At 40.7% G+C, this 27,499-nt stretch overlaps 1 protein-coding gene across 1 annotated transcript in view; it reads left to right on the top strand.

The window, feature by feature from the left end:
• LOC124285111 (protein dissatisfaction-like) overlaps positions 1–27,499 on the top strand; it is an 85,536-nt gene that overhangs the window by 49,735 nt on the left and 8,302 nt on the right. Inside the window, exons 2-4 of the mRNA XM_046721265.1 lie at positions 8,542–8,622; positions 8,901–9,062; positions 9,269–9,657. Coding sequence (XP_046577221.1) covers positions 8,542–8,622; positions 8,901–9,062; positions 9,269–9,657 — 632 coding nt within the window. The remainder of the gene's footprint in view (positions 1–8,541; positions 8,623–8,900; positions 9,063–9,268; positions 9,658–27,499) is intronic.

Here is a 27,499-nt window from a genome sequence, read left to right as displayed (position 1 = left end):
CGGAAGGGCGTACTCTCGTCTGACGAGGAGTTGTCGGAATACATGTGTCTTCGTTTTGAACCGGGATATTGGGAATCCATGTCGTTAGGAGTGTGGTTCGGCATCCCCTCTCCCCAGCCTTGTGTCAACAAGGACGATCTTATGTTGCATCGGAAATCGTAGGTCACCGCCTTCTGTGCATGGGTCTGCAAGGCTAATTTGTTTTGGTAGAATATCAGTTAACATTTTGAACATGGCAAAAAGCTGAGTAATGGTCGCTTTACTGCAGTTATAACAGTGGCTTTAGTATTGACTATACAGGTGGCCATAGTCGAGGATGAATACATAATTACGAATGCGGAAATAGTTGGTAAAGGGAGAATATCCAGTGGTGGTGTATTTAACAACTCAACTTTGGCTTCTGCTTAAGAAAACTACCATCCTAATATCTCGCCAGCAGACCGCTTTCTAGACGTAGTTTTCCCTGCCCACAAATTGTCGTTGCTGATGATGCGTTTCCTTTGAAAACCACACAGTAACAACGACGGCATTGAAAAGGGAATATTTGACTATCATCTGTCCCAAGCAAGAAAAATGTTGAAAATTCATTCGGTATTCAAACAGATCGATTTCGACGTTTTAGCTCTAGAGTGAGTGAGTGAGTTAATATTTAACGTCACATCGGCAATATTTCAGCCATATCGTGACGAGAACATTTGATATTTAGAAGAAATATATGTATATTATAAAAAAACCTGCCGACGAAGGACAGTAAAACAACTAGAATATCACAGATATGTATGTAGTGTGAGTGAGTTAATATTTAACGTCACATCGGCAATATCTCAGCCATATCGAGATATGTATGTAAAACTAGTATTTAAATCTAAAACGTTTTAACTATAGGGGAAACTGAATCCATTATTGGTCCTCTCAGGAGGACAATAATTTTACAATACTTCAACCCCCCTTTGAGGGTACAGCCACTAACAATCGAAGTTGATAATCTAAACTACCAATTATAAAACCTTATCTATTTACAAAACATATATCAAAATTTAGTTAACAGATCTATCTCTTTTAAAAAATCAATGATTAAATGATAATAAACATTACTAAAAAGGTCCTTTACTGTTTTGACATTAAAATATCTATCCCTTATGATGGAGAATTCAACACAGTCAAGCAGGACCTGTTTGACCGTGGTTCTCTCATCACAAGGGATACAAAACGGAGGATCCTCACCTTTCAATAGGTATGCATGAGTATATCTTGTGTGGCCAATACGACATCGTCGTATGATGACCTCTTCAAATCTGGACTGACAACCCAAGTAGGTGTAACCGATAGTTGGTTTTATTGCATGTAATTTATTGATACCTACCTGGGTGTCCCACTTCTTTTGCATCGGATCACGGATATAAGATCTAATAGCAGCTTTGTAATCAGAGTATGGAATAAGAAGTGGTGTCACAGATTTGTTGAGTGCTGCCTTGGCAGCAAGATCAATCAGCCATTATATTCCCAGAAATGCCAACGTGGCTGGGTAACTAACAAAAGACGATGTCGCATTGGCCAATAGCAAGCTCATTATACAATTTTATAATTTCTAATAAAAGTGGATGTTTACAAGAAATATTTTTAATAGCCTGAAGACACGAAAGAGAATCGGAAAATATTATGTATTGTTTATATCTACGGTGTTTATTAATATATTTAAGAGCTGTTAATATGGCGTTAGCTTCTGCTGTGAAAATAGAGCTGTTATTTGGTAGTCGAGAAGATATAGTTCTGGATCCAATGACAGTGGCACATGCCACCGCGCCACCATCCTTGGACCCATCTGTTAATAAGGATTTGTATGTATTATATTTATATTTTAATTGATTATATTCTTGCTTATATTGTAATTCATTAGTTACAGATTTCTTAAACTTTGTCAGAGTTAGGTCAGAGTTAGGTCAACTTCAGGCCTCACCAGTTGCCAAGGAGGAGAAGAAAGAAGACGAGAAGAAGATATATTCTCCAGCTCAATGCCGGCAGCTGAAATGAATGGTTTAATTCTGTGCCCAAGAGGCGGAACAAGAGAAGACTTTTTATTATACAAATCCTCATAAAGAGGATTGAAGACACAGTATAATGCAGGGTTAGACTCGTTAGAATATAGTTTGGTAATATATTGTAAAGATAATTTAATACGGCGTTGGGAAAGAGAAGGCTCATCTGCCTCGACTATCAACTGGAGAAGTTCTAAATGATCCAAGACAAAGTCTGAGACCTTGGTGGTGAACAGAATCAAGTAGGTGAAGGTTGCTTTTGCAGGCTCCGCTATATACGATCGAGCCATAATCAAGTTTAGATCGCACCAATGATCTGTATATGTGAAGGAGGGTAGTTTAATCCCCTCCCCACTTTGAATTGGAGACAACCTTTAACAAATCGAGTGCCTTCAGGCATTTAGCTTTAAGGGATTTAATATGTGGCAGGAATGTTAAATGGGAATCGAAAATTAGGCCCAAGAATGTGGCCTCCTTTAAAACTTTGATTGGAGTGCCATTTAAAGACAGTTCTGGGTCCTTATGAGGCTTATATTTTCTACAAAAATGTATACAATTAGTTTTTGATTTAGAAAATTTAAAGCCATTTTCAAGACACCATTTATTTATTTTGTTTAAACATAACCGAAGTTGCCGTTCAATAGTATGCATATTTTTACCACGACAAGAAATATGGAAATCATCCACAAATAATGATCCATCAATTGAATCATTTAAAACCGTTGATAAACTATTGATCTTGATGCTAAACAGTGTGACAGACAAAATACTGCCTTGTGGGACACCCTGATCCTGATTATAATGATCAGACAGGGTTGAACCCACTCGGACTTGAAATTGCCTGTCTTTTAAAAACTGTGATATAAAAAGAGGCAAACGGCCTCTCAAACCAAAATCATGTAAATCCTTCAAAATGCCATGCTTCCAGGTCGTATCATAAGCTTTCTCAAGATCAAAGAAAACTGATACAGCATGTTGTTTATTTACTATAGCATTTTTAACAAAGGATTCTAAACGTACCAAAAGATCAATGGTACTACGATTTTTCCTGAAACCACATTGAATCTTTGTTATAAGGTTATTGGTTTCAAGAAACCAAGTTAATCTATTATTCACCATACGTTCCATGATTTTACAGACACAGCTAGTTAGAGATATCGGTCTGTAATTCGATCCCTGCCAGGTTTTGGTATTGGGAGTACAATGGCATTACGCCATGAAGGAGGAAATTCTCCACACGTCCATATTTGGTCAAAGATATCTAAAAGTGTCATCAGACATGGTTCAGGAAAGTGTTTCAGTAGCTGGTAATGTATATTATCATCACCCGCTTCAGTGTCATGAGCTTGCTCAAGAGCAGTATGTAGCTCATGTAATGAGAACACTTCGTTATAATCTTCACCGTTATTTGATTCGAAATTAAGTTTGGTCTTTTCCTGTTGTTTCTGATATCTATGAAACTCAGGGACATAATTTGCTGATGATGAATTTTTGGCAAGAGTTTCGCCAATTGTATTTGCAATTTTAGACTTGTCAGTAATTAAATTATCACCATCTTTAAGATGGTGAACAGCAGATTTTGAACCATGTTCCATACCTTAGACATTGGCGTCCGTGAATTAATTTTTCAGACATAATATCTCCAAGATTATCATTTGTTTTGTTTAAAGGTACGACGCGCCTTTGCATTGAGTATTTTAAATTTATTTAAGTTGTGGACAGTTGGATGATGGTGGAAATAACGCTCTGCCTTTTCCCTCGCTTTTCTGGCTTGTCTACAATCTGTATTAAACGATGGTTTTCGTACATGTGGAGTCGTAGAGGACTTTGGTATACACTCATCAGCTATTTGCTTTAAAACGTCAGCAAAATTTGAATGGGATCAGTTATATCACTGAAACATTCAGGTCGCACTGTCAATTTACATATAGTTTGATATAAAGACCAGTTAGTCTTCGAAAGGTCCATCTTGTATACGATGGAGAATCAGATGGAGTTATTTCTGAAAGGATAGTTCCACAAAGGGCATTATGAACAGACCAATCAAATTCATTCAGGAGGTTAGAATCTGCAAGAGACAAATCCAGAGAAGAATAAGTGCCAGTTGCAGGATGCAGATAGGTGCTTGAATCATCATTAAATATGCACAGGTCATTATTGGAAATGAATCTTCAAGTATTTTGCCTTTAGTATTAGTGTTAGTACTGCCCCAGAGTGGGTTGTGACCGTTTAGGTCACCCATAATAACACATGGCTTTGGGAGTTGATCATAGAGTGATCAGTCAGCTGAAGGTTCGATGAAGGCGGAATATACAGAGAGCATTACGTAAATGCTACACCCAGAGTAAGTCGCACTGCAACAGCTTGGAGATTAGTGTAAAGTGTAACAGGGCTGTGAATAACATCCTGTCGTATGAGGATAGTAGAACCTCAAGTGGCTCTATCACCTGGAAGGGAAAAATAATGATACTTTTCAAACTGACGAAAGTTAAAATTATCTGTCTGTTTCAGATACGTCTCTTGCAGACGGATTAATAGCTGTATTTCATTACAATTTGTCCGGAGTCCTCTACAGTTCAACTGCACGATATTGTTAGATAGGCCTATCTTTTAGGCGGATTAATTGGGGATCTACCCCGCACCGTTTTCGAGGGCGACAAGCTATGTGCCCTAGAATGGACGTTTTCGGACACGTCCATGTCCTCAAGTGATCCGTATTTGTTAAATAATTTGATGTTATCATCTGACCCTTATGGGGCTCAGCCACTTTGTTTCTTCAAAGAATCTGGCTTCGGTTTGCCTTTGTTTTTAACGATTTGTTGAACTTTGACGTTGATTGAGACTTTTGAGTTGACTGAGAAGATGTGTCACGGTCATAAGATGGTTCAGATTGGATTTGGGGCGTACCAGGAAGTGGTTCTGCAGTTTGTGTAGATATTGCAGGTGACAAAATCTGAGGAGTAGACATAGAAGGTGACAAAATCATAAGAGAATCGGTTTTGAGCCAGGTTCAATTCGTTTGACAGCTTACAGACGATTTGGCTAGTGGAGGAGTTGAATCAGACGATGTTTTGGCTATGGATGCATAGGTTTCCTTAATTTCAGATCGTAAGACAAGCTTTTTGGCATCAGTAAAACTAATGTTTTGGGTGAACTTGATCTTATTGATCTCCATCTGCTGTTTCCAGATGGGACAATCTTTGGAGAATGGTGAGTGATTGCCTGCACAGTTGGTACATTTCTTAAAGTCACTGTCACAATCTTCTGTTGTATGAGTCTTCTCACCACAGTGAGCACAAACAACAGACAATGTGCAAGTACTAACACCATGACAAAACTTCTGGCATTTAAAACACCTTAAAGGATTTGGTATGTAGGCGTCAACATTAATGTGACAATATCCTGCCTTTACTGATCTGGGAGCATTTGGAGAGGAAAACGAAAACAGGTACGTGTTAGTCTGAATGGTTTCCTGGTTTTTACGTGTTGTAAAACGCTTAACGTAAGTGACCCCTTGATCTTTCATTTCTGAAACAATATCAAGTTCAGACATGTCGGCAAACAATCTATCTCTGATGATTCCTTTGCTGGTGTTCAGTGTTCTATGAGGAGATACTGATACTGGAATGCCGACGAATGTTTCAGTAGTCATCAGGTTATTAGCCTGCTGTCTTTTGCTGTACTCAACGAGCAATGCACCTGAACGTAAACGTTTGATATTTTTAACGTCACCGGCAAAGCCTTGTATGCCTTTCTGTATTGCAAAAGGGTTCAATTTTAATCTTGTGCTCTCTTGAGTCTCAATCACTAGAAAACGTGGCCAGTAATCAATTGAAGTGGACATTCCTTGGTCGTTATCATCTGGATCAGCGTCAAGTGGACGGGGTTTTTTTGTAATGGGGGTTTCGTAAGCCATGGTTAGTTAGTTTTCAATGGTTCATCATCCGAGCTCCCCACCCACCACGGAGTATCACAAGGACAATGCTAAAAACAAGTGGGTCTCCAACTTGCAGCACCAAGGATACTCGGATGATATACTCAAGCAGAAAAACTAAAAGATTAATTTTTCCACCAGATTGGCCCATGAGCCATCGCCTTCTGGCACCAGCATCTAGGCAAATTTCTACTTTTCAGACGTTTCAAAAAGCAGTGTATACTAATAAACTTACAAGCACAATAAGTTTAACAATATGTATAAAAAAACAAGCCAAAAAGTGACAGAGCAATGAAAATAGAGTGCTCAGGGCTCGGCATGACCAGCCGATTGGTTGAACCGGGCCCATTCAACCACCTGTCTAGGTGAAGTCAGGGCCGAAGTGGTGTGTTGGGCAAAGGAACACTGTTCCTGAAACCAGTGCCCTCAACCAGCAGAATCCCTTCCACCACCGACACAGGGGCGCAACCCACGGCAAACGGGTTGGTGGACCAAATATACCCCCGGGTCCACAACGGGGGGTTGAAGAGCGCTTAGCGTTACCCAGCACCCACCACGAGGAGGTGGCTCTTCACTGGTGCCTTTAGCTCTAGATCTTATGAAGGTAGTACTGATAGTTTGGGCTGCAATTTATGTACATGAGGAGCAAAAGGTTCAACAGTAATCGGTATATTCCTCACGGGAGTGTTGACATGGAAAACTTAGAGTAAAATGTTCTGGTGTAAAATTTTGCAGTGGCTTTCATACTCTGATACAACAAGGTAGCAGCACATTCAGTCGAGAATTGGAATGCCCCAACCAATCCTCCTATTGTTCTCCGCCTTACTGAACGTATAATTTTAAGAAATATTGGGAAACCGGGGGGTAAACCCTTCGGCGTGACGAGAAAGCCCTTTAATAACGAGGCTATCCCGGGGTCTTCTCGGGGGATTAACAGTTATGCTTGCTTGATTGTGCAAATACTGTTAATGCCTGAGAGATATGGTCCGGCAAACTGGAGGATTAGCTCACCTTATTAGCCTGCTGAGAGCAGTTCACCATGACGCGGACGGACATTACATATTATTTGTTGTAACATCACACAAGTGAAATATGTTCTCTGAATACAAGTATATAATGTTGAACTGTGGTCTAGTGCATTTATTCACCATGGCAAACGTACAGGCTGCCTTACATTTCATTCCAAACGGTAGAGGAGGTCAGTACTTATTATTTAGGTCCTGAAGATTTAGTATCAAGTTACAAGGAGAGTAACTTCTAGCCACTGGAAGTGTTGTCAGAAGGATTGCCGAGCCACAGTCAACACCAAGATGACCCACTGACATCTTACAGAGGCAAACACAACCATATTGTAGACAACAGACAGATTGCCATCGACAAGTTTGTCATCAGTTTGAAGGGCATGGTCCGTCAACAATCGAGGCCGCTACCTTCCATTTTTCATCATCCCAACCTTTAACAGCATCAGACCTGCACTTATACCGATTTGTAAAATATGGATATAAGGCGATGTAAATTATTAACATGTGTCATGTAAAACTAAACGTGTTCGATCAATATTCTGCCACAGTCATTCCTTAACTTAACAGGTTTCAGAGTTTACAGGATCATACAACACAGTGACTAAATATCACAGGTGACCAAATAGAACAGGGAACAAAATATAAAGCGCACCTTTTGTTGTAGGGGATTATCTCGCTCCAGTGAACTGGGACCCTAAAACAAAAGGTGCTGGGTAAGTGAAAATGACCCGGCTATCCCACCGGTTTACCCCCGGTTTCTGAAGATAACAAAGTGACATTGCTGGAGTAGTGATAAAACCATCGTGAAACCATACTCATTCACTTATGCTGCTTCTGTTGGTCATCGATTTATCTCATACTTCCTCTCATACTTCATGATTTTATCTGCACCAGTTCCTCTGCTTTGTTAACACATTTTGGTAAAGGGTCGCCCTTGTCACTGTCGACGTTGACGGAATATGATTGTTTATTTTTGAGAATCTTCAAAGCAACCAGGCTTTTGTTTGTTTGATACAATGTACGAATTCAGAATATTTAGGTGATTCAGTAAAACGCGTGTTAAAGTAGATCTATACGGTATAAACAAATTCTGTTTCGGTGTTACACACAATGACAGATAAATTGTAATTTCATGATTATCTTCAATCAAATAGTAACATTAACATTGTCCCCGTTAACAAGAGTGAGTGAGTTATTATTTAGCGTCACATCGGCAACATTAACAAGACAGTGTTTGTCGACGATGAGGAATAAAATCACTTTTACGTCATGTCTACTTATTTCTCTCTCTTATTTTCTTATCCATAACAGAGGTATTGTCTGATTCTGTGATGAGTAGAATATAACAGTTGTTTGTCCACATGGTGCATAATACCGTCAGCAGCAATGTTCCAGTTATATGACAACACAATCTTTACCTTGATTTATATGTCTTTTATGATCTCATTGTCACATATCACATATTGTACCTATTGTGTTTCAAGTGTCAATTCAATCTCTTCCAAACTATTATTGTGTCGTTTGAATAAGAGTGTTCCCTTTTTTCAAGGTGACCGATTGCTCGACATCCCATGTCGTGTGTGCGGCGACCGCAGTTCCGGTAAACACTACGGCATCTACAGCTGTGACGGTACGAATGTTGACTTGCTACATCAGTTGATCAACACTGGACACTACATGTTTGATTGTAAAATATCCGCAACACATTTGTAAATGTTTGACAAGAAATAAAATATCTGAAACCTATATGGTAATGTGTTTCCAATACTGCATGTGCTAATATTAATATTAATATTAATATTAATATTAATATTACGTTTGCGTAAATTAGTTAAAAGTCTGACGTCTCAACTGTCACATTTGGCATCAGATGCGTATCCAATCATTTTCAGCTTCGATCTATTGCAGGCTGCTCCGGTTTCTTCAAGCGCAGCATACACAAGAACCGCGTGTACACGTGCAAGGCCCAGGGAGAGATGAAGGGCATGTGTCCCATAGACAAGACACACCGCAACCAGTGTAGAGCATGCAGGCTAAACAAGTGTTTTGACTCAGAAATGAACAAAGACGGTAGGATGCCATAAAAAAACAGGGACATTATGTATCTGGGGTTTTTTAAAGAAACAAATCAAACGCAATGAATATATCTATGAATGTACAATGCAGGCTGTGACATAATATAGGCCAGTACTTGAAGGTATTGCATGTCTTTACACATATTTAGTACTATCAGATATGATAAAGAGTAAATGAACTCGTGTTTTGTTCCATGACAGCGGTCCAGCATGAACGTGGCCCCAGGAAACCCAAGATGAAGTCCCCAGAAATGTGTGTATCCCTCCACAGCCACTCTCAAGACCGACCTATTGATCTAAGTCTCTCAAACCCCAATCCGTCTACGGCAGTCAAGTTTGATGTGGACTCATTCCATAAGTTCAGTCTCCGACCTGACCACCCCATGGTTGTAATGGGATACGCTGGTGAACTTCCACCTGAGATGATGCGTTTACATGCGCCTTCAGCGTTCACATCACCTCCGCTGATGACATCAATGGTGACTCTACAACACGACGTGTGGCAAGAGGTCATGGCACGACTTCTTTTCACCATTATCAGCTGGGTCAAACAGATTCCAGCTTTCCTCGTACTCTCCGACAATGATCAGGTTTGCTTTTTTCCTAATTCCCCCCAACTCTATTAGACCACGACTTTGAAACTCGGCATTCCATCACCAATAGGACAATACCGTTTGGTATGTATGACAACTTTGGGGCTACATTTCCGAAAATTGCTTTAGTTTTAGCTCTGCTTGTGTTTCTCACTGTCTCGTGAACTCACTGGTTAATAACCATATACAGGCACGTAGCAAGCCAAATGTTTCGTGTAATCCCGATAGGTTGCAAAGCTATTTGTTTAGATAGTATTGAGGACTTGTCCAACCTTTTTAGCAATAATCATGTGTCAGCCCGGGCTGTTTTTATAATGGTAGCTACGTCCCTGATATAATTACTCATTTATAAATAATAATAATTCTCCGTGAGAACTCTAGAGGAACTTCACATTGTTTCCACATCTGTGATTACGATCATGCAGTTCATGAGAACATCACTTTGGGGTTATATCACACCAGATTTCCTGAAAAGTGTTATTTAAAAGTGCAGGTAACTTTGGATAGCTTCAAATTTCATAGTTATTTGAAAAGTTATAAGATTAACAGTAAATAAACATGTAGCAAAGTACTTTGTATGAAATTTGGTGTCACTTTGTGCACAATGAACTTACTTTTTGCATGCTTTTTGACACCTGAAATTCACATTCCTGATATTGAAAATGGAAGAACGGTTGATTATTCTCTAGCCTCGGAATGTTGTGGAAAACACGTTAATTTCAACCGCGTATGTCATGCCACGGCTTACAGAAATTCAGCGTCTCCGCACCGTGGGTATGCTGGAGACTGGAATGACCCAAAATGAAGTGGCCAGACACTTCATGTGTCCATCGAAACACGATATCGTCTCTATGGAGACGTTTTCATCATCGTTTTCATCTCTCACACGAGAAATTTGCCTCGGACCGTGACGTCATGTCAGCAAGACAACCACATTCGGCTGACCCATCTAAAGAATCGATTCAAGACTGCAAGTTTGACTGCACGGACCACGTCCAATCAGGACTGTACGGAACCGACTGAGGGAGCACAACATCCGGCCCCGACAGCCTGCAATACGTCCAGTTTTGCTCCGGCCTCACTGACAGGCACATCTTGCCTGTTGAGACATCATCTTAAGACATGTTTACGTTTGCCCCTGGGGGTAAAATACCTCCAAGGGGCAAATTTCGTTATGTAAACGGTACATACAGGAGGTAAATATTTACCCCCTTGAGGGTATTGAGGCAAAATCTGCCCCAGGTCAAGAGGTAGGGCAAATCTGTTTACCCCAGAGGCAAACGTGTCTTGTAAACGCTTTTTATAATTTTTCACGGGTGTCAAATGACAAAAATCTAACACCCCTGTACAGAAAATGGACTCAATGAAAATGCCACCAAAGAAGAAGTGCTCACGGGGTAATTCGACTCAGTATTTGGGGTAACTTGAAAGCACAGTTCCAACTGGATAGTGTCTTGAGAACAGACAATGCTGTATACACAAGAATCAGCAATGCTTTACATGACATGGGTTGTGAAAGAACCAGATCTCAGTGTAAGGAGATCTCGAAGAGCTGATCCAGTGACTGGATCTGGATGAATTTGTCCTCTCTCTCCTGCTCCAACATCTGCGTCCTGCAGCCAGTCTGGGTCGAACAACTCGTGCTCATTCTCACACATGTTGTGCAAGACAACTGAAGCTGCAGTAAGTACTGGCACAAACTCCACATCCACATCAATGCGCTTAGAGAAACGTCTCCATCGCCCCTTGAAGCGGCCAAATGTGTTTTCAATAGTCATGTGTGCACTGCTCAGTCAGTAGTTGAAGAAGAAGGATTGTTCCTTTTTCTGAGCCCCTCTGTTGCTATATGGTTTCAGTAGCCAAGGACACATAGGGTACGCAGGGTCTGCGATAATGACACTGGGCATATCCACTTTATGATCAGCAGGGCCTACACTGTCCATCATCTCTGCGGTCTGCGATAATATCTCACCACCATCTGCCAAAGCCCTCAGGTTAGAGTTTGAGAACACCCGTGCGTCGTGCACCAGCCTACGCAGACATCAGTGAACCTGTACTTATCATCACAAACAGCTTGCATGATGATTGACTAGAACCCTTTTCTATTCACATAATCAGAGTTGAATTGCTGCGGGGCCACAAATTGGAATGTGTGTTGCATCTATAGCACCTCCACAGTTTGGAAAGTTCCATTTCTTTTGGAAGCCTGAAATAACTCTTTTAAGTTCTTCGCCTTCAGGGAACTTGACAGCAACTGGGAATATGTATGGGTTAATGGCATTACACACCTCATGCACAATGCAGCAGACAGTGGATTTGTGTATACCAAAAAGATTGGAATGGTGCGATATTCTCCTGTTGTAGCGAGAAAACATACTGCAACTGCGACTCTGTTCAAGACAAAGAGCTTGGCGAATTCTGGATTCAAGATGTTGTCGAAGTGACAGAGAAAATTGAACATTGAGAGTTCTCTCTCCACCGAGCATCATCAAATGTCTCATCTGCCACTTCCCACCAGTGTCGACTTCTTTAATAATAATGATAATATTTATTCATTTATATAGCGCCTAGTTTCCATCTGACGAGTTGCTCACTGGACGCTGTAATCAGAAGCTGATTATTATTTCCCCGGATAACCCAAGCTGCCTGTTAGGCGCTAGAAGGTTATAGTCACATTACTTTATCCAACCCGGTACCCATTTTCTGCTGGGTGAACAGAGGCAATTTTGAACAAACTCACTTGCCTAAGGTGAGACCACATATATCACATGTGCTTCGTTGTGGGGCAGGACTGAAGTCCTAGAAACTCCCAGGAGTCAAGTTGCCAAACACGGTCACCCATCCAAGGACTGTCCGAGCTCGACGTTGCTTAACTACAACTGATTCATGACCTGAGCTCTACGCACAGGTCCTTCCCACACATTTCTCTCACTGTGTAATGTGGATGTCACACATAAAACCATAACTTGCAAAAATCTGTTTCTTCTCCTTTTCTTTGACAGTCGCCTGTACCTGCCCATGGTCAGATTGAAATGAAAATGGTGAATACCCACCCCTCTCTTAAAACCCATGTAAACGCAAATTCTTTTGCCCTTTGCCCCTGGGGGTAAATTAGCCCGGGGGTAAACGCAGCTTAAGATACAGGAGACAAGACTGGGATGGCGTTTTGTTCACTGTCTAGTCGAGATTTCATTTGGACAGCTCAGGTGGCAGGGCAAGGGTGGACAGACGGCGAGGTGAACGGTATGCTGACGCGTGCGTTGTTCAACGTCGACAGCGTTATGGTACGTGAAGGAACGCTTGAAATAAAATGGAGCGACGTTTACGTCAAGCCCAGTATCAGCCATTGACGTTAGTTGAATTTGGACAATCGTGGTTCAGACATGGTGGACACACACGATACTGAATTTGTGAACTCACTTTTGACACCACATATCTTCAAGGGCTTGTCACTGTCAAATCATACATGTTTCTATATTATCCTGCAAACAGCTAAACAGTGATTAAAGAAAACATCACAAAACATGTGACTATCATTTTGCATTCAAAAGGCATAGCATTAAATAATACATAGTTACTTTATTTCATCAGTATATAATTCATAGAAAGCAGAAGTGAGCGAGGAATGGATGCTTGGGATGTAAGGATAATAAACTTATTTGGAGGCCAAAGAGGAAAAACCCACATCATAAACTCTGTTATACGACCCATGAAAGGATACTGTAATCCCTTCATTGTCAAACCTGCCTGAGCGACCACTTCGTTTACTCAAGTCTATAAAGAGTTGCTGGTCGACTTCAGATGTACTTGCAAGGGCAGGTGCAGACTTCCAATCAGATGGGGAATATTCGAGGGGCACCCGTTTAGTCCGTTGCTTTTTCTGGTTTGTCAGTTGCTTTTTCTAGGTTTTCTGCTCAGTAACGAGGAGGGTTACCATCCCGGACTTCCACAGCACAGATCACAAACACTAACTTACTCATCTCCTTCAAATGGATGACATCGAGCTACTTGCCAAACAAGACGTCAGTTTAAAAGAACAGGTTCTCCTAGTTTCTAATGATGCAGGTGTGACATTTGAACACTACAAATGCAATACTGAAACGTGGCAAGGTAATGGATGATAGGACGGTCAAGCAAGTTACAAGGGGGAGGAGTAATTGAGCATCTATTGGAAGATCAGGTCTGCACCTACCTGGGAAAGCAAGTTCGAGACAAGCTCCAGAATGACCAAATTCAAGACAAACTTCGGGCTGAGTATAAATTTCGCTTATAGAATCCACAAATACATCTGCTGTGCCTGTCCCTTCTATCCCTTTTGCTGTAATTGATTGGGCAAAGCAACACATCCAAAGTTTTGGACGCCTGACTAGAAGGATCATCTATGACAGTCCCCGACCCTCGTTCCTCTCATAATTGTTTATATATGCCACTGAATTCGGGAGGTCCTTAATGTTGAGGTACGTTATGACGAAATTTTATTGTGTACAATTACACGTATATGTTTATCTGTTTATTCTCTGATGAGGCATATCAAGACTGCTAGTAAGGACTATTTGAAGCATGTGAAGGTTGTTGGACAAGATACCAAAGTTCCGGTTGATCTTGTTGATGACGAAGTACTGCTGGGCTGTACAGTGATGGTTGTAAAGTAGCAATCCAATCCAACCGACTTCTTTGCCTGGTCTTATACGTGGTACAGAGGACTTTCGTTTTGATTCCCAGGACCAGTCACTTCCTTGGAACAAACAACATATCATAAACGACATGATGACATGGTAGTTTCTACTACCCGTGAATATGCTGTTCGTAAAAGGCGATTAACGAAATCAGATGGTCAGGATCGCTGACTTGATTGACTCATGTATCCCAACTGCGTAGATCGATTCTCATGTTGTTGATCACTGGATTGTCTGATCCAAACCAGATTATTTACAGACCGCCGTCATGGCATATTGCTGAGTGCAGTGTTAAACTACGTTGTGTCTACTACCGTCCTCGCCATGCTTGTGGCCGTGCCCCGTGCCGACTCGGAAAATTCCCACCAAATGAATTAATCCGTCCCCTTTGATAAACCCACTGAATTTATTTATCAGGAATTTATTATATATTTTGTCATTTTGTCAGCTATGTGATTGGCAAGATTCCTTAAAAGCATGATAAATATGCGGACCTCGCCTTTAGAATATCTTGCATCCCAAGTACATTGTCGTCAGGTTCCCCATTCTTCTCGGTGCCCTTGAATAGATACCTCCTGATGCCTAGGCGCAGATCAACAGTGTGCACCGGGAGAACACTCCTTAGTCACTGCAGTGTTGAACATATTCTCCGGAAAGGTCTTGGTGGCTTCAACTAGGCAGCCCAACCTGGGAAAAGTCCCATTAGTTGGGGCAACGGGGCAAATTTTCTGAGGTGATTATGAGCCGAACCAACCTGACTGTGTCCAAATCACCCGAAACCTCTTTGCTGCATTGGTCTACTCAAATCTGTAAAATAATAACATCTTAGTTCACTGTTCTTTAAAACATGTTGTTACACAGTCCACATGTCGAATTCATGTTTCTAACACCGTGATGAAAATCTGTTGAAGAGATACAGAGAACCTCCTCGAATGCTACGGCCAATATATTACGCATTGACAAACACTTCGAATCGTAACGTAGTAATGCAACAACAATAAATATTTCAACAGGCGTGTTACGAAAAAACTACAATAAGTGAACATAAGGTGCTATTCAAAAAAAGGTAGGGGATATTTAGAGAGTGAGTGAGTTAAAATTTTACATCGCATCGGCAATATTACAGCTATATGGCGATGAAAACAAAGTAAGCAATTTAAATAGCTGTCGACAAAGGACAGTAAAACCAACTAGACTATGACAGATATATACTTCAAACTGGTAATTAAATCTAAAATACTTTAACTAAAGAGGACGATACAATATAAAAACAGGCTATTGATCGCCAACAACTGAAGGTTGATCACCATACCACGGTCCATGGGGACTTACAATGCCTTTGCTACCTGCACGGACAGGGGATATTTAGTGAAAAGGTGTCATAACTATTGATATTTTATATCTTTCAATACATAGTAAAACTGTGTAAAAAAACGCCCAACTGTCCATCACGTCATTTACAATGAAATGTCATACTTCAAGGACATCTCAGACATGTTCGATAGGTAACAAGTCTTGACTGAGAGCTGGCCATGGTAAGGTGATTATGTTCTCCAGTTTGGAGTACTCCAGGTGTGGCCCCATTATGTTGTCAGGATAGTACTGCCCAGTGACATGTCTGTGAAAAACATGTCAAGGTGTTCTGCCAGTCACAGTGATCCCACCACACATCATTACTGAGGAACCATTAAACGACTGTTCTGTCTGACGTTAACGGCATGAAGTCGACACACTCTTACCTGTCAAGGAAGTCCAGTGTGAACCTTGATTCATCCGAAAACATAACATTTACGACGATTGTTCCAGCGCTGAAACTATAAAACCAATGACGACATCTGGAACTCGTAGGTTCCATCTGTATTGCCGATTGTCTGTCCACTCAGTGTGTCTCACTCTAAAACCTGTAATTCTGTCTAATTCATCTCCAATTGGAGAGGCACTTTGACCAAGTTTTCTAACGAGTTTCTGGTGAAACGATCATGTCTCCCTCGGTCGGCCAGATACGTCATCAACGTTATTTGTCTGTCGATATGATGATTACTATGATTCCTGACCGTGAAACGGTAAGAGCCCGTGTCACAATGCTCTGTCTTGTTCCAGCTTGCCGACTGCACGTAGCTGTTCCTAACGTGACAGACGACGTCAAAACTATTTTACTGTGTTTCAAACAATATCAGAACAACTTTCATTCTGTTTTTCTTTTCGCTGAAATGTACAGCAACACATGTAATGTTTTTGAGTTCTTCATACATATGCAAACTCGGGTTCTTCATGAAAGAGAAACCGGCCGATCAAACACACGTGTATTTTAATGGCGACTCATGATAGGCAACCTCCGTAATCCATACATGTGGAATGTTCAAACGGTGCCGTAGGCAAGGGGATGTAACTCATCATATAATTGGTCGTTTGACATACCACAATATACAACATCTCCCTTCTTTAAAAAATATTTGCTTAACACTGCAAAATTACTTCAACTGTAAACCATGACTTTGTACTTAGTCATTTAATGTTGAACATTGCTGTTGAACAACTTGAAATAATATTGCAAGTGACCGATAGCCAGTCTATTAATACTGAACATGACTTCTATTTGAGTCAACATTAATAAGACAGTCATTCTCAAACAAAATTTATAATTCTTCAAAACATGACTTTGTACTAAGTCAACAATAATACTGCCACTGGCTGTAAATAAGCAAATTAAACACAAGTCCAGAATGTCATTCAACTGACTGGTTACATTATCACTTGAGACAGGTGGAGACAACGGTTCTTTGGAGTCTGTTTCAGGTTTGTGTACTCTCTGGTTACTACACTTAATGTCTCTTCGGTTTCGACGATACTGCACATCGTCACTTTCGACACAAAAAGACCTGTTGTGTTGGTCTTCATTGCTCACAACTGTAGCTGGTTTCCTAAGAGAACCACTGGCTGGTGTTCGAATCCGAATATATACATTCATAGATAGCTAAATAAGCGGTTTGGCTGCTTTATCATAGTGGGTTTTCTGTCTCTCTTTGCAGTAGAATTCCTTGCCAAACACTGTCTCGATTCACTGTATGTGGGCGAAGTTGCTGCGACGTCACTGGCGGCACAGATCTGAGACGACGTCCCATCAACATCTGCGAAGGTGATGCAAGGTTGTCGATTACTGTGTTATTGTACAGAAAGACTGAGACGGGGATCACGTTTGCGACAAAGGCTGTGTCTAACAAACTCTTGGCTGTTCGGACACTTCTCTCCTCAAAGCCATTACTCTGGGGGTAGTGTGGACTTGAAGATGAATGCTGTATGTCCCATGCTGTAGTGAAGGTTTTAAACTCCTGCGATGCATACTGGGGACCATTGTCAGACATTATTTCTTGAGGAATACCATGCCTCACAAACACTGACTTCAGTCTCTCAATTACTGTGGCACTTCTGGTGTTTGGAAGTCGTTCGATCTCCAACCATCTACTGTAGTAGTCAGCCACTACTATGCCATCGCTACTGTTGAACTGGAACAAGTCAGTAGCCACAACTTGCCATGGATACTCTGGTATTTGTCGAGGAACGGGTGGCTCCTTCTGATTGGATGCTTGCCTCTGGCAGATCTCGCACTTGGATATCCATTCTTCAATCTCAACGTTCATCTGTGGCCAATAGAGAATATCGCGAGCTCTCGGCTTACATTTCTCCATGCCGATATGGCCAGAATGCACAGCCTTCAACATGTCTGTCAGCATGTTTGTTGGCACAACCATCTTCTCTCCCTTGCACACGATGCCATCTAAGGGAGTCAGCTCATCACTGATATTCCAGTATGGTAATACGTGAATATGACAGTCACTTCGCTTTTCAGGCCAACCTTCTTGAATGATTTTGGTCTGCATTCTCATGGATTCATCCCGTCTCGTAGATTCGCGTAGTGCTGACATCTTGCTGTCACTCACTGGCACAGATGACAGTACAAGGTGAACTTGCATTTCAGCACCATCGCTGAGATCATCCTGTTCCTTGTCCGTTAAATACTTTCGCGAGAGGGTATCAGCAAGAGGAATTTATTTTCCTGGATGATGGATAACGGTGATGTCGCATTTCTGTAGTTGCAACATCATGCACTGCAATTTGGTGGCGCAAAAGCAAGTGGCTTTCTCATGATAATTTCGAGGGGTTTATGATCACTTTCTACAGTTACTGCTCTTCCGTTCACAAACTGATGGAAGCGCTTGCACCCGAAAAGAATAGCATACATCTCTTTCTCTATTTGAGCATAATTCTGCACACTGGGTCAAGGCTTTGGACGCATAAGCCACAGGTTGCTGATTTTGCAGTAATGTAGCACCAAGTCCACTCTTTGAAGCGTCCACTTGTAGCACTAGTTCCTTCTTCGGATTGTAGTATCCTAGAAACTCTGTAGAGGTAACAACATCTTTCATTTCTTGGAAAACCTTGTCATGGTTGCTGTCCAACTGGAACTCATTTCTTTCTTTGTCAAGTCACGGAGCGTGGATGTCACCTCAGAGAGATGTGGAACAAACTTCGCCAGGTAATTCACCATACTCAATACAGTCTCTAATTCTGCTTTGTTGATAGGTGGTTCCATGTTTTGGATAACTGCGACTTTCTTAAAGTCTGGCTTTATCTCATCAGCAGACAGAATATGTCCAAAATACTAGTCTTCTTGCTGACCTATAACAGTCTTCTCTGGGTTGAGGCGCACTCACTCACTCTCCGGACCTCTGAAGCATGGCTCTCAGGTTTCTGCCAAGTTCTTCTCTTGTGCGACCATACACAAGAATGTCGGCAACTATCGTTGACACTCCTTCGAGGCCTTCATAAGCATCATCCATCCGTCGCTGAGTTAATCCTTAACGTAGACGCAGAAATCGGTATCGCCCAAACGGGCTGTTGAACGTGGTGAGGTAAGACGAACTTTTTTCCAACTTGATGCACCAGTATCCTGACCGTGCATCAAAGATGCTGAAGTAACGTCCCCCTGCCATCTTCGCTGTTACATCTTCCAGCGTAGACATACTGTAATGAGGGTGCTTGATGGCTTGATTTAGATCTTTCCGATCTAAGCAGATTCTGAGCTGGCCAGTCTTTTGCTTCTCCACAATGACAAGGGAATTAACCCAAACTGTACTCTCCGTCACCTTTGAGATGACGTTCAAATCCTCCATACAATCTAGTTCAGCCTTCAATTTGTCTTTCAGCACAAACGCCACACATCTTGGAGCATGTACAACAGGCAAAGCATCTGGTTTCGGCTGTAGCCTACATTAACCTTCCAGACCACCTACTCCTTTGAAGAGATCTGGGAATTCCTTCATGACAAAGTTCCTATCATCATAGAGAGGTGAAGACATGGTTGAGATGCAATCGAACTCACTACTCGGGTCAAGTCAACATTGAGCAGCATTCAGACTCAAACATGTTCTGAAACACAACACAGGTGGTGCATAAGTTTCAACAACGAAAACATCTAACGACAACCTGTTGTATTTGCTTTCAACCTGTAAGTTCAACTGGCCTAACACTGTGAGATATTCCCACCATAGTCTGTTAACTTGGATCTTGCTGGCTTCAGACATGATTTCAAGTTCATACTTCTGTATGTACTGGCTGGGATAGTGCTCACCTGTGTCCCTGTGTCAATTTTGAATGTCACCAAACTCTCACCTATGTGCAAATCTGTGTATGCTTGATAAGCATCACTTCCAATTCCAATGGAACCAATGTAGAACTCTGATTCATTTCCATCAATGGTACTTAAAGTCAATTCTGTTTCTTCTTCAATGTGACTTACACATTTTGATCATTTATGGCATCTCCTTCCTGCAGCTGCTCACTTTTCATTGGGAAAATGTCTATTTCCACATTTACTGCATACTTCGGCACTGCTTCTTTTGATTCTGAAACTGTTTTCTATCTTGCTGCTTTTTACTGTTTTGGTAACCATGGGAACGAGAAATGGAGTCTAGCTTTTCTGCTGCCACTGGTAACATAGATTTCATTTGTACATCTGAGAGTTCAAAAGAGCGAGCAATATCAACAGCTTTGTTCAAGATCAAATCTTTTCTTTCTTGCAATAACTTCTCCCTGACTTTATGGGAATTTGTCCACAAAACAATACTGTCTCTTTACCATTTCGCAACTAACCATTATGCAATACGAATGATATTTCATTGGCAATGTAGCATCAACTTCCATATCATGACTTAGTAAATCAGTACGATCATATCATATACGGAAATTCAATCTAACAACTAGAGTGTTTGTCACTAATGCGTTCATTTTAATAATGTCCTCCATATGGATACCATAAATCGATTTGAAAGCTTTGCTGAGGCCCAATTTGAAATCATCATGGAAAGGCCATTTTTGATCGTATCTCAAAGGATATAGTCACCAAAAGTGTTGGAGCTGCTTGAATATTGACGTCAGAAAGCGAAGGTTGACAAATGCAATGTTTAAGTCATCCCTCATGCCATATAGTTTTCTGTAGGTTTTTTTAATTCTATATGCATAGATCTAAATATACAAATGAAAACAAACGTTCTTCTGATATTGTGGAGTAAGTGTGATGTTATTGGTCAATCGTCCGATCAATGTTTATATTAACACATTTATCAACAACATCAATATCTCGTAACAGTAGACAGCAACATGCCCTGAAAGAGGGGTGCTGTATCAATTGAGCATCAGATACAGGCGAGGCATTGAGGCTCGTGTTAACGGCTTGTTCTGTTCCTTTCGTATACTTTGTTCCAGCTTATCCCAAACATGTACTGTTGGGGAGGTCTGAAGAGAGAATACTTCAATGTTATGCTGCCTCAATTCGTCTGTTCCAAAACGTACAACGTGTGTGCGGGAATTTACCCTGATGGAACCCGACTTCGTCTCTGCATTTACTCTAAGGGTAGCAAATGCTCTCGAATACTCGAATAATGTCTTTAAAATTACCATAAACAATGATGAGTTATATTCTTCCATGAATTACGATGCCACACGGGACGATTACACTTCCACCTTCGAACTAATGATGTTGAGTAACCCATTTTCTGGACGCCTGTGGACGTTGAATGACTGTCAAAGCTGCCGATCTGAAACCCAGATTTATCCCTGACCAGTGTAATGTTCCGTCTTCTGAACCTCAGACTGTCTACACAGAGTTAGGCCTTCCTGACGGTGGCGTGGAAGCATCGCTGAACGTGCGGGCAATAGTTGTGCTCTCGCATCCTTCCGCAAACAGTTCAGCTGCTAATTCTTCTCAACCAAGGAACTGTCCGAGCTGATATTGTGGTATTGAATCGATATCGATAATGCCTCCAAAGGGCGAGTGAGTATTGTTCCCAACAATATCAGTGAGGGATACACCAGAAATAGGCTTTACATATTGTATCCATGTAGAGAATCAAACCCGTGTCTTCAGCGTGACAAGCTCTCACCACTAGGCTTACCCACCGCCCCTTTGTTAAAAATATCTGGCAACATCGTTTTGCGCCGTTCCTGTTGATCTTGAGCAAGCCGGATCATTGTAGTAGTGTAATATACGGCTTAACACAAATGTATTTATGACCAATCATTGTGTGCTCTACACGCGCAAAAACGATTTCAATATCATGCTCCGACCAAACACACGATTATGACAATGTGTAAGTGTTATGCAAAAGAAATAATATTTTCCATGGATGAAATCAATATATACTACCGACAAAAAATAAGGAACTAAGAATTTCAATGCAGCTAACGTTGAGGTGTACCGTGGCGTTGCAGCTGAACGCAACATCCAATCACAATGAAATTCCACATGCATGAACAACACGTGATGCACGTGCACGCAGAAGCTAAACTGTGTCCACCTATTGGAGAACTCACAATCACTAATGCAATTGAGGTAACACATGCTGAAAAATGCCTCCGAGGCAGTATTTCAATGAACAGACAAAAGTGGAAACTTGTGGGTATGATAGAGGGAGGAACACTACTGTGCCAAGGTGCCCGAATGTCGGGTAAATCAAAAAGTGTAATTTCATGCCTGTGGGACAAGTACCGTCAAACGGGTGGGGTTGCAATGAGACCTGGGTGTGGTAGACCAAAATCAACGACACCTATACAGGATCGTCCCATTACATTAATGGCCCTACGCAATAGGTTCAAATCAGCACCTGTTATCAATAGGGAATTCCGTACAATAACTGAACGACGAATCTTAGTATCAACCGTTAACAACCGATTCTATCAAGCCCGTCTGAAAGCAAGGCGGCATGTGAAGGGTGTCACCCTCACAGCTCACCATAGGCACCAAAGATTGGTGTGGGCTAGGCAGCATCAGGGCTAGGCATCATCAGGGACGGGCTTTGCGCCAATGGCGTTACACCGTGTTCTCGGATGAGTCAAGGTTTTGCCTCCGATTCACAGATGGCAGAAAACGTTGTTGGCGCCGTAGCGGTGAGCGGTACACCAGAGCGGCAATTATTGACCATGATCCGTATGGGGGCGATAGTGTCATGGTGTGGGGCGCTATTACACATGACAGGCGATTGGATATGGTCATCGTTAATGGACAATTGGCTGGTCAGCGATATGTTGACAAAATTTTGCGTCCTGTCGTGGCTCCACTGGCTAGAATCATTGGCAGGAATTTTGAATTCCAAGATGATAATGCCAGACACATCGTGCCCAAGTTGTCACCGCTTATGTCTGACGAGAGGGCATACAGACATTGGACTGGCCTTCTAAGACCCCAGACATGTCCCCAATTGAGCATCTGTGGGATGTTCTCAGCCGGAGGGTGTACGCCAGGGACCCCGCACCCGTCAACCTGGCCCAGCTTGGGGTAACTCTTCAGGCAATACCACGGGCAACCATCCGGAGCAAGTGCTCTTTTTATATAATACAGACCGATGGGTAGGTAGGTTGATGAGTGTGTGGGTAGGTATGTTGTTGCTTGTCAAAAGCCCTTTATGAACAAGAACTTTCGCTGCTCAGTGGTACTTGGAGTTTAATGAAAATTAATTGTAGTCATAGGCGATGCACAATTGCAGTATTTGTGTCGTCATAACGCTTATTGCGTAACAGTTAGTGACAACTGAGGAGACCTACAAGGGCTGTTCAAAAAGTAGTGACCCTGACTGTATTCTCGTTGACCAGTGTTTGAAAAGCTGCCATTTTATTTTTAATGAATCATTAGCAAAGCCATATCCAACATTTCACATATGTGGGTAATGTGGTTAACGAGATATTAGTCATCAGCACACATAATTTATAATAATACTTCTTTAAAAATTGAAGAAAATGAAAAACGATCGTTTTGTACCTCTTGGATAATGGTATGCCCTCAGATAATATCAGATAAATTATGTTCCCGTCATAATAAACATTCAAAGATTTGGATTGTTTGATTTATATTTAGACAGGGCTGTTTTATAAGGACACCCCCATGTTAATCTTTCAAAAACATTGTGTCCAGATATTCAAGCTGGCACTGTTTACAATATGTATTGAGAGCTGACACTTGTGTGACCATTCAGTATTTAGTTTGAACCCTTGGCATCATGTATGAACACGTGAAACATTAGAATAAGTTATGCCCTTATGATTGTGTCATCTGAAAGGGGATGGGTAGTGTCTACAAAACAAGCTCTTTCAGTAAACATGAAGGGGGAGTCACATTTCAAGCGATTGTTGTTTCAAACTGCTTTTTATGCACTTAAGTATATAAGTTTGATTCTATCCGACTTCTGCCTATCTCAAACACACAAAATGTGTGTTGCATATTTTATTTCCTGAAGTTTGTGATGCATTTATTGCAGATTTTGCGTTGTGGTGGGTACCAAGATAAAAAGTCAAACAAAATCGGGATCGTGAGACTGGAACATAGCAAAACCAATTTGCTTGAAGTTGACAGATAATATGTGGAAAAATAAAACATAAAAACAGCTGTATTTGTATCATTAGGCTAACTACTCTTTTGGCGCCCCTCGCAGGACGTAGTCATTGGCTACAACCAACATTATGTTTGTGCCCCATAATGTCTTTGACGTAATAATTAGTAACAATAGATGTTGTCATAAATACATTATATTTCAGTGCACACATATATTTGAGCTACATGAACAAGGGGAAGGTCTGGAAAAATGATACTTTGGGTTGCCAAGGCCTGTTTATGATCTGTTCTTTACTGTGCGTAAAAGTTTATCATTGTTAAACAATTTATAGAACGGAAAAAAAGTAAACGGCCGCACTCGCATTCATTAATGTGTTTGTTTACATTTATATTCCGTACATTGGGATCTTGAATTTGCTGTCTGTGTAAAGTGACTTCTTCTTTAAGTTTCATACTAGTTGCTCCAATGTAATGCTCGCAACATCCCGCACATGTTATTACAACAATAACATTCTTACTGCGGCAATTCATGTTGTTTTCGGCAGTAAACTGTTTATCTTTAAATTTGCGATATTCAATTATAATTCGGCAAGTTCCACATTGAGGTGTGTGACACTTTGTTACATAGACAGTATTTTGTGAGTATTTTGATGAAAAGAATGTGTTTGAGATATTTAGGCTGCTTAGTGCTGCGTACAAGTTTCTTTTTAGCATTTTAGCATAATGTCATTTTCCTGCAAAACTAGAAAATTTCCAATGGGCATGAAAATTTGGTAGCAGGGAATTTATAAGCTGTAACAGTATCAAGTATCTTCCCTCCTAAACGCCATTTTACTGAAAGAAAGTTATAGCCTACTTCCCTTGCTAAATACAACCACTTTTGGTTTCATTAATGTTTACTTTAAGTTTCCAATTCTCCCAGCATAATCAAAATGAAAAATCAAATCTTGCAAACTTTTTATGCTACTCGAATATATTATAATATCATCAGCAAAAAGTAACGCAAATATCTTACACGTTTCTTGGTGAAGTTGAATACCACCATCACAATTACGTTTACTTTGTTCAGCTAACTCATTGTTGAAGAAACAGAATAGAAATTGAGTTAAAATCAACCTTGGCGAACACCAGTATGACAAGTGAATACATTAAAAATGATCCCATTTATCTTACCACACGGTTTCGCCTTTTCATAAATACTCCACAACAGCGTTCCCATTTTGTTGTTAATACAATGTGAACGAAGTAAAAGCCACATTTTATTTCTGCGTAATGAGTTTAAGGCTTAGAAACTTCTATTTAAAAAAACTGCATATAACACCCCTCTCCATGTTTTGTTCTCCAGAGAGGATACGTAAGTTCCAAAACTTTCAAAGTCAATGTAGTTCAACCATGCTTTTTAAACGTAGAATATTTGTTATTTTAAATTATGGCTAAATTCCCATCCATCGCCAGCGGCTGAGGGGATGGTGTAAATCCAGCTAGGGCTCATGCAGGTAGCAAAAGTAATGTAAGTCCCCATGATCCCTAGTATGGTGATCTACCTTCAGTTGTTGGCGATCTATAGCCCGATTTTATATTGTGATGTTTTGAAATGATTTAACATTTTACACTGAACTCAAACTAGTTTTAATCCAATTGTGATATTCTAGTCGTTATACTGTCCTTCGCTGGCAGGTTTTTAAATTAGTATACATGTTTATTCTTAGTACATAACTTTTTGTCGTCACAATATGACTGAAATATTGCCGATGTGACGTTAAATATTAACTCACTCACTCACTCACTCACTCTCCATGTTTCACGAGTATGTATAGCTGTATTTTCATCCACAGATTTTCCTAATCTGGAATATTACATTTACTTCTGTATATCCAACTACCAACATAACATATGTAGGTGCTATTTTTCTTCCCATGGTTATTTCGATGTACAATATCAAATGGACACTCAGACCAGTATACTAACTGTGCCTGAATGGATGACTTAAAGAGATTACTAATATACCAGAAAATTGTAATCTGTAATTATTTATAGGCCCCGTTTTATGAGGTGGAACAATAGGTCATTTGGAAAAGAAGCAGAATCTAAAATCCTGTTAAATGGTAATTCTAGGTATGGTAAATTATTTAGCTAGAGAATCCCGGTGCATGTTTGTTTGGTTTTGAATATTCAAACAAATACACCGTTACTTTTCAAGTAATTCCAATTCCTTGTCAAACAAGTGTTTAGTATTAGTACAGGATTTTACTTCCCTTCTCCTAGTTGAGTGCGGCTTCGTGTGACGCATGGGAGCATGCGACCTTCTCACTTCGTCAGAGAAATAATGTTTAGTTGGGTTTCATGAAATTTGTTCCATGTTAGGTCATCGGATATCCCATACCCGTTAGTTTAGGCCAGTAGAAACTGCACTGAACCTAGACATTTCTGATAACAGGCCAAATTTGTGTTTAACCTGACCAGAAAGGTGTTATTGGTCACCATAAAAAAAAACAAAGAAAATCAAGGTTGGGGAAATATATTTTTTGTGCATGGTGTTAGGGGTGGGGTCTATTGTCTTTTCACCCACATTTCAGCATGAATGCGCGTGTCACGGCTACATAGTTCATAACAAATTCGTGGTTTATCTTCATACTGGTTAGTATTTTCATTTATAAACAAGCCTACTTTCAACAAAATGTAAAATATTTTAATTATTTACCGATGTCGGCCATCTTGAATTAAAAATGGCCGCCATTTTTAATTCAAGATGGCCGCCATATCACAATCAAGAAGGTCAGCTTCTATTGACTCTACTGTCATGAGGTCGTGAATCTCAAGGTTTATGGTTTCAATAATTTTTGCTATATTTCATTAACTTGCTCTTTACATTGCCTCATTTCAATAAGAAACATTCACTGACATCAATCTTTTGCAATGTTTGAATGAGTTTTGGATCAAAACTCTGTGTGAAGGAAATGGAGCGAGATGCAAAAACTGTTTGCCTTTCTTGACATCAGTTTGCTTCTGGTTAATCCTGTCTATCAAATACAATGTTGTACCTGACTGATGCTGTTGGCAATCTCATAATACACTGAATATTTTTGGACAGTATCATTCCACATGTGATCGTCAAGCTCCATTAATTATGACATATGTATACGTATCCATTTTCTGTCAGTTACACTTTATTTCGAGGTGTGAGTAGACAGAATATGATAGTGATTGCTGTGAATCATGCAGGCCGAAGTTATAAATATCTGAGGGACACACGATTTCACTGCAGCTAATAGAAACATTCTTT

Source organism: Haliotis rubra, unplaced genomic scaffold (assembly GCF_003918875.1).
Source record: "Haliotis rubra isolate DU_JTF1 unplaced genomic scaffold, ASM391887v1 Scf352, whole genome shotgun sequence".
Classification (NCBI taxonomy): Eukaryota; Metazoa; Mollusca; class Gastropoda; order Lepetellida; family Haliotidae; genus Haliotis; species Haliotis rubra.
The sequence above is the reverse complement of the archived record's forward strand: the minus strand, read 5'-3'. Positions and strand labels throughout refer to the sequence as shown.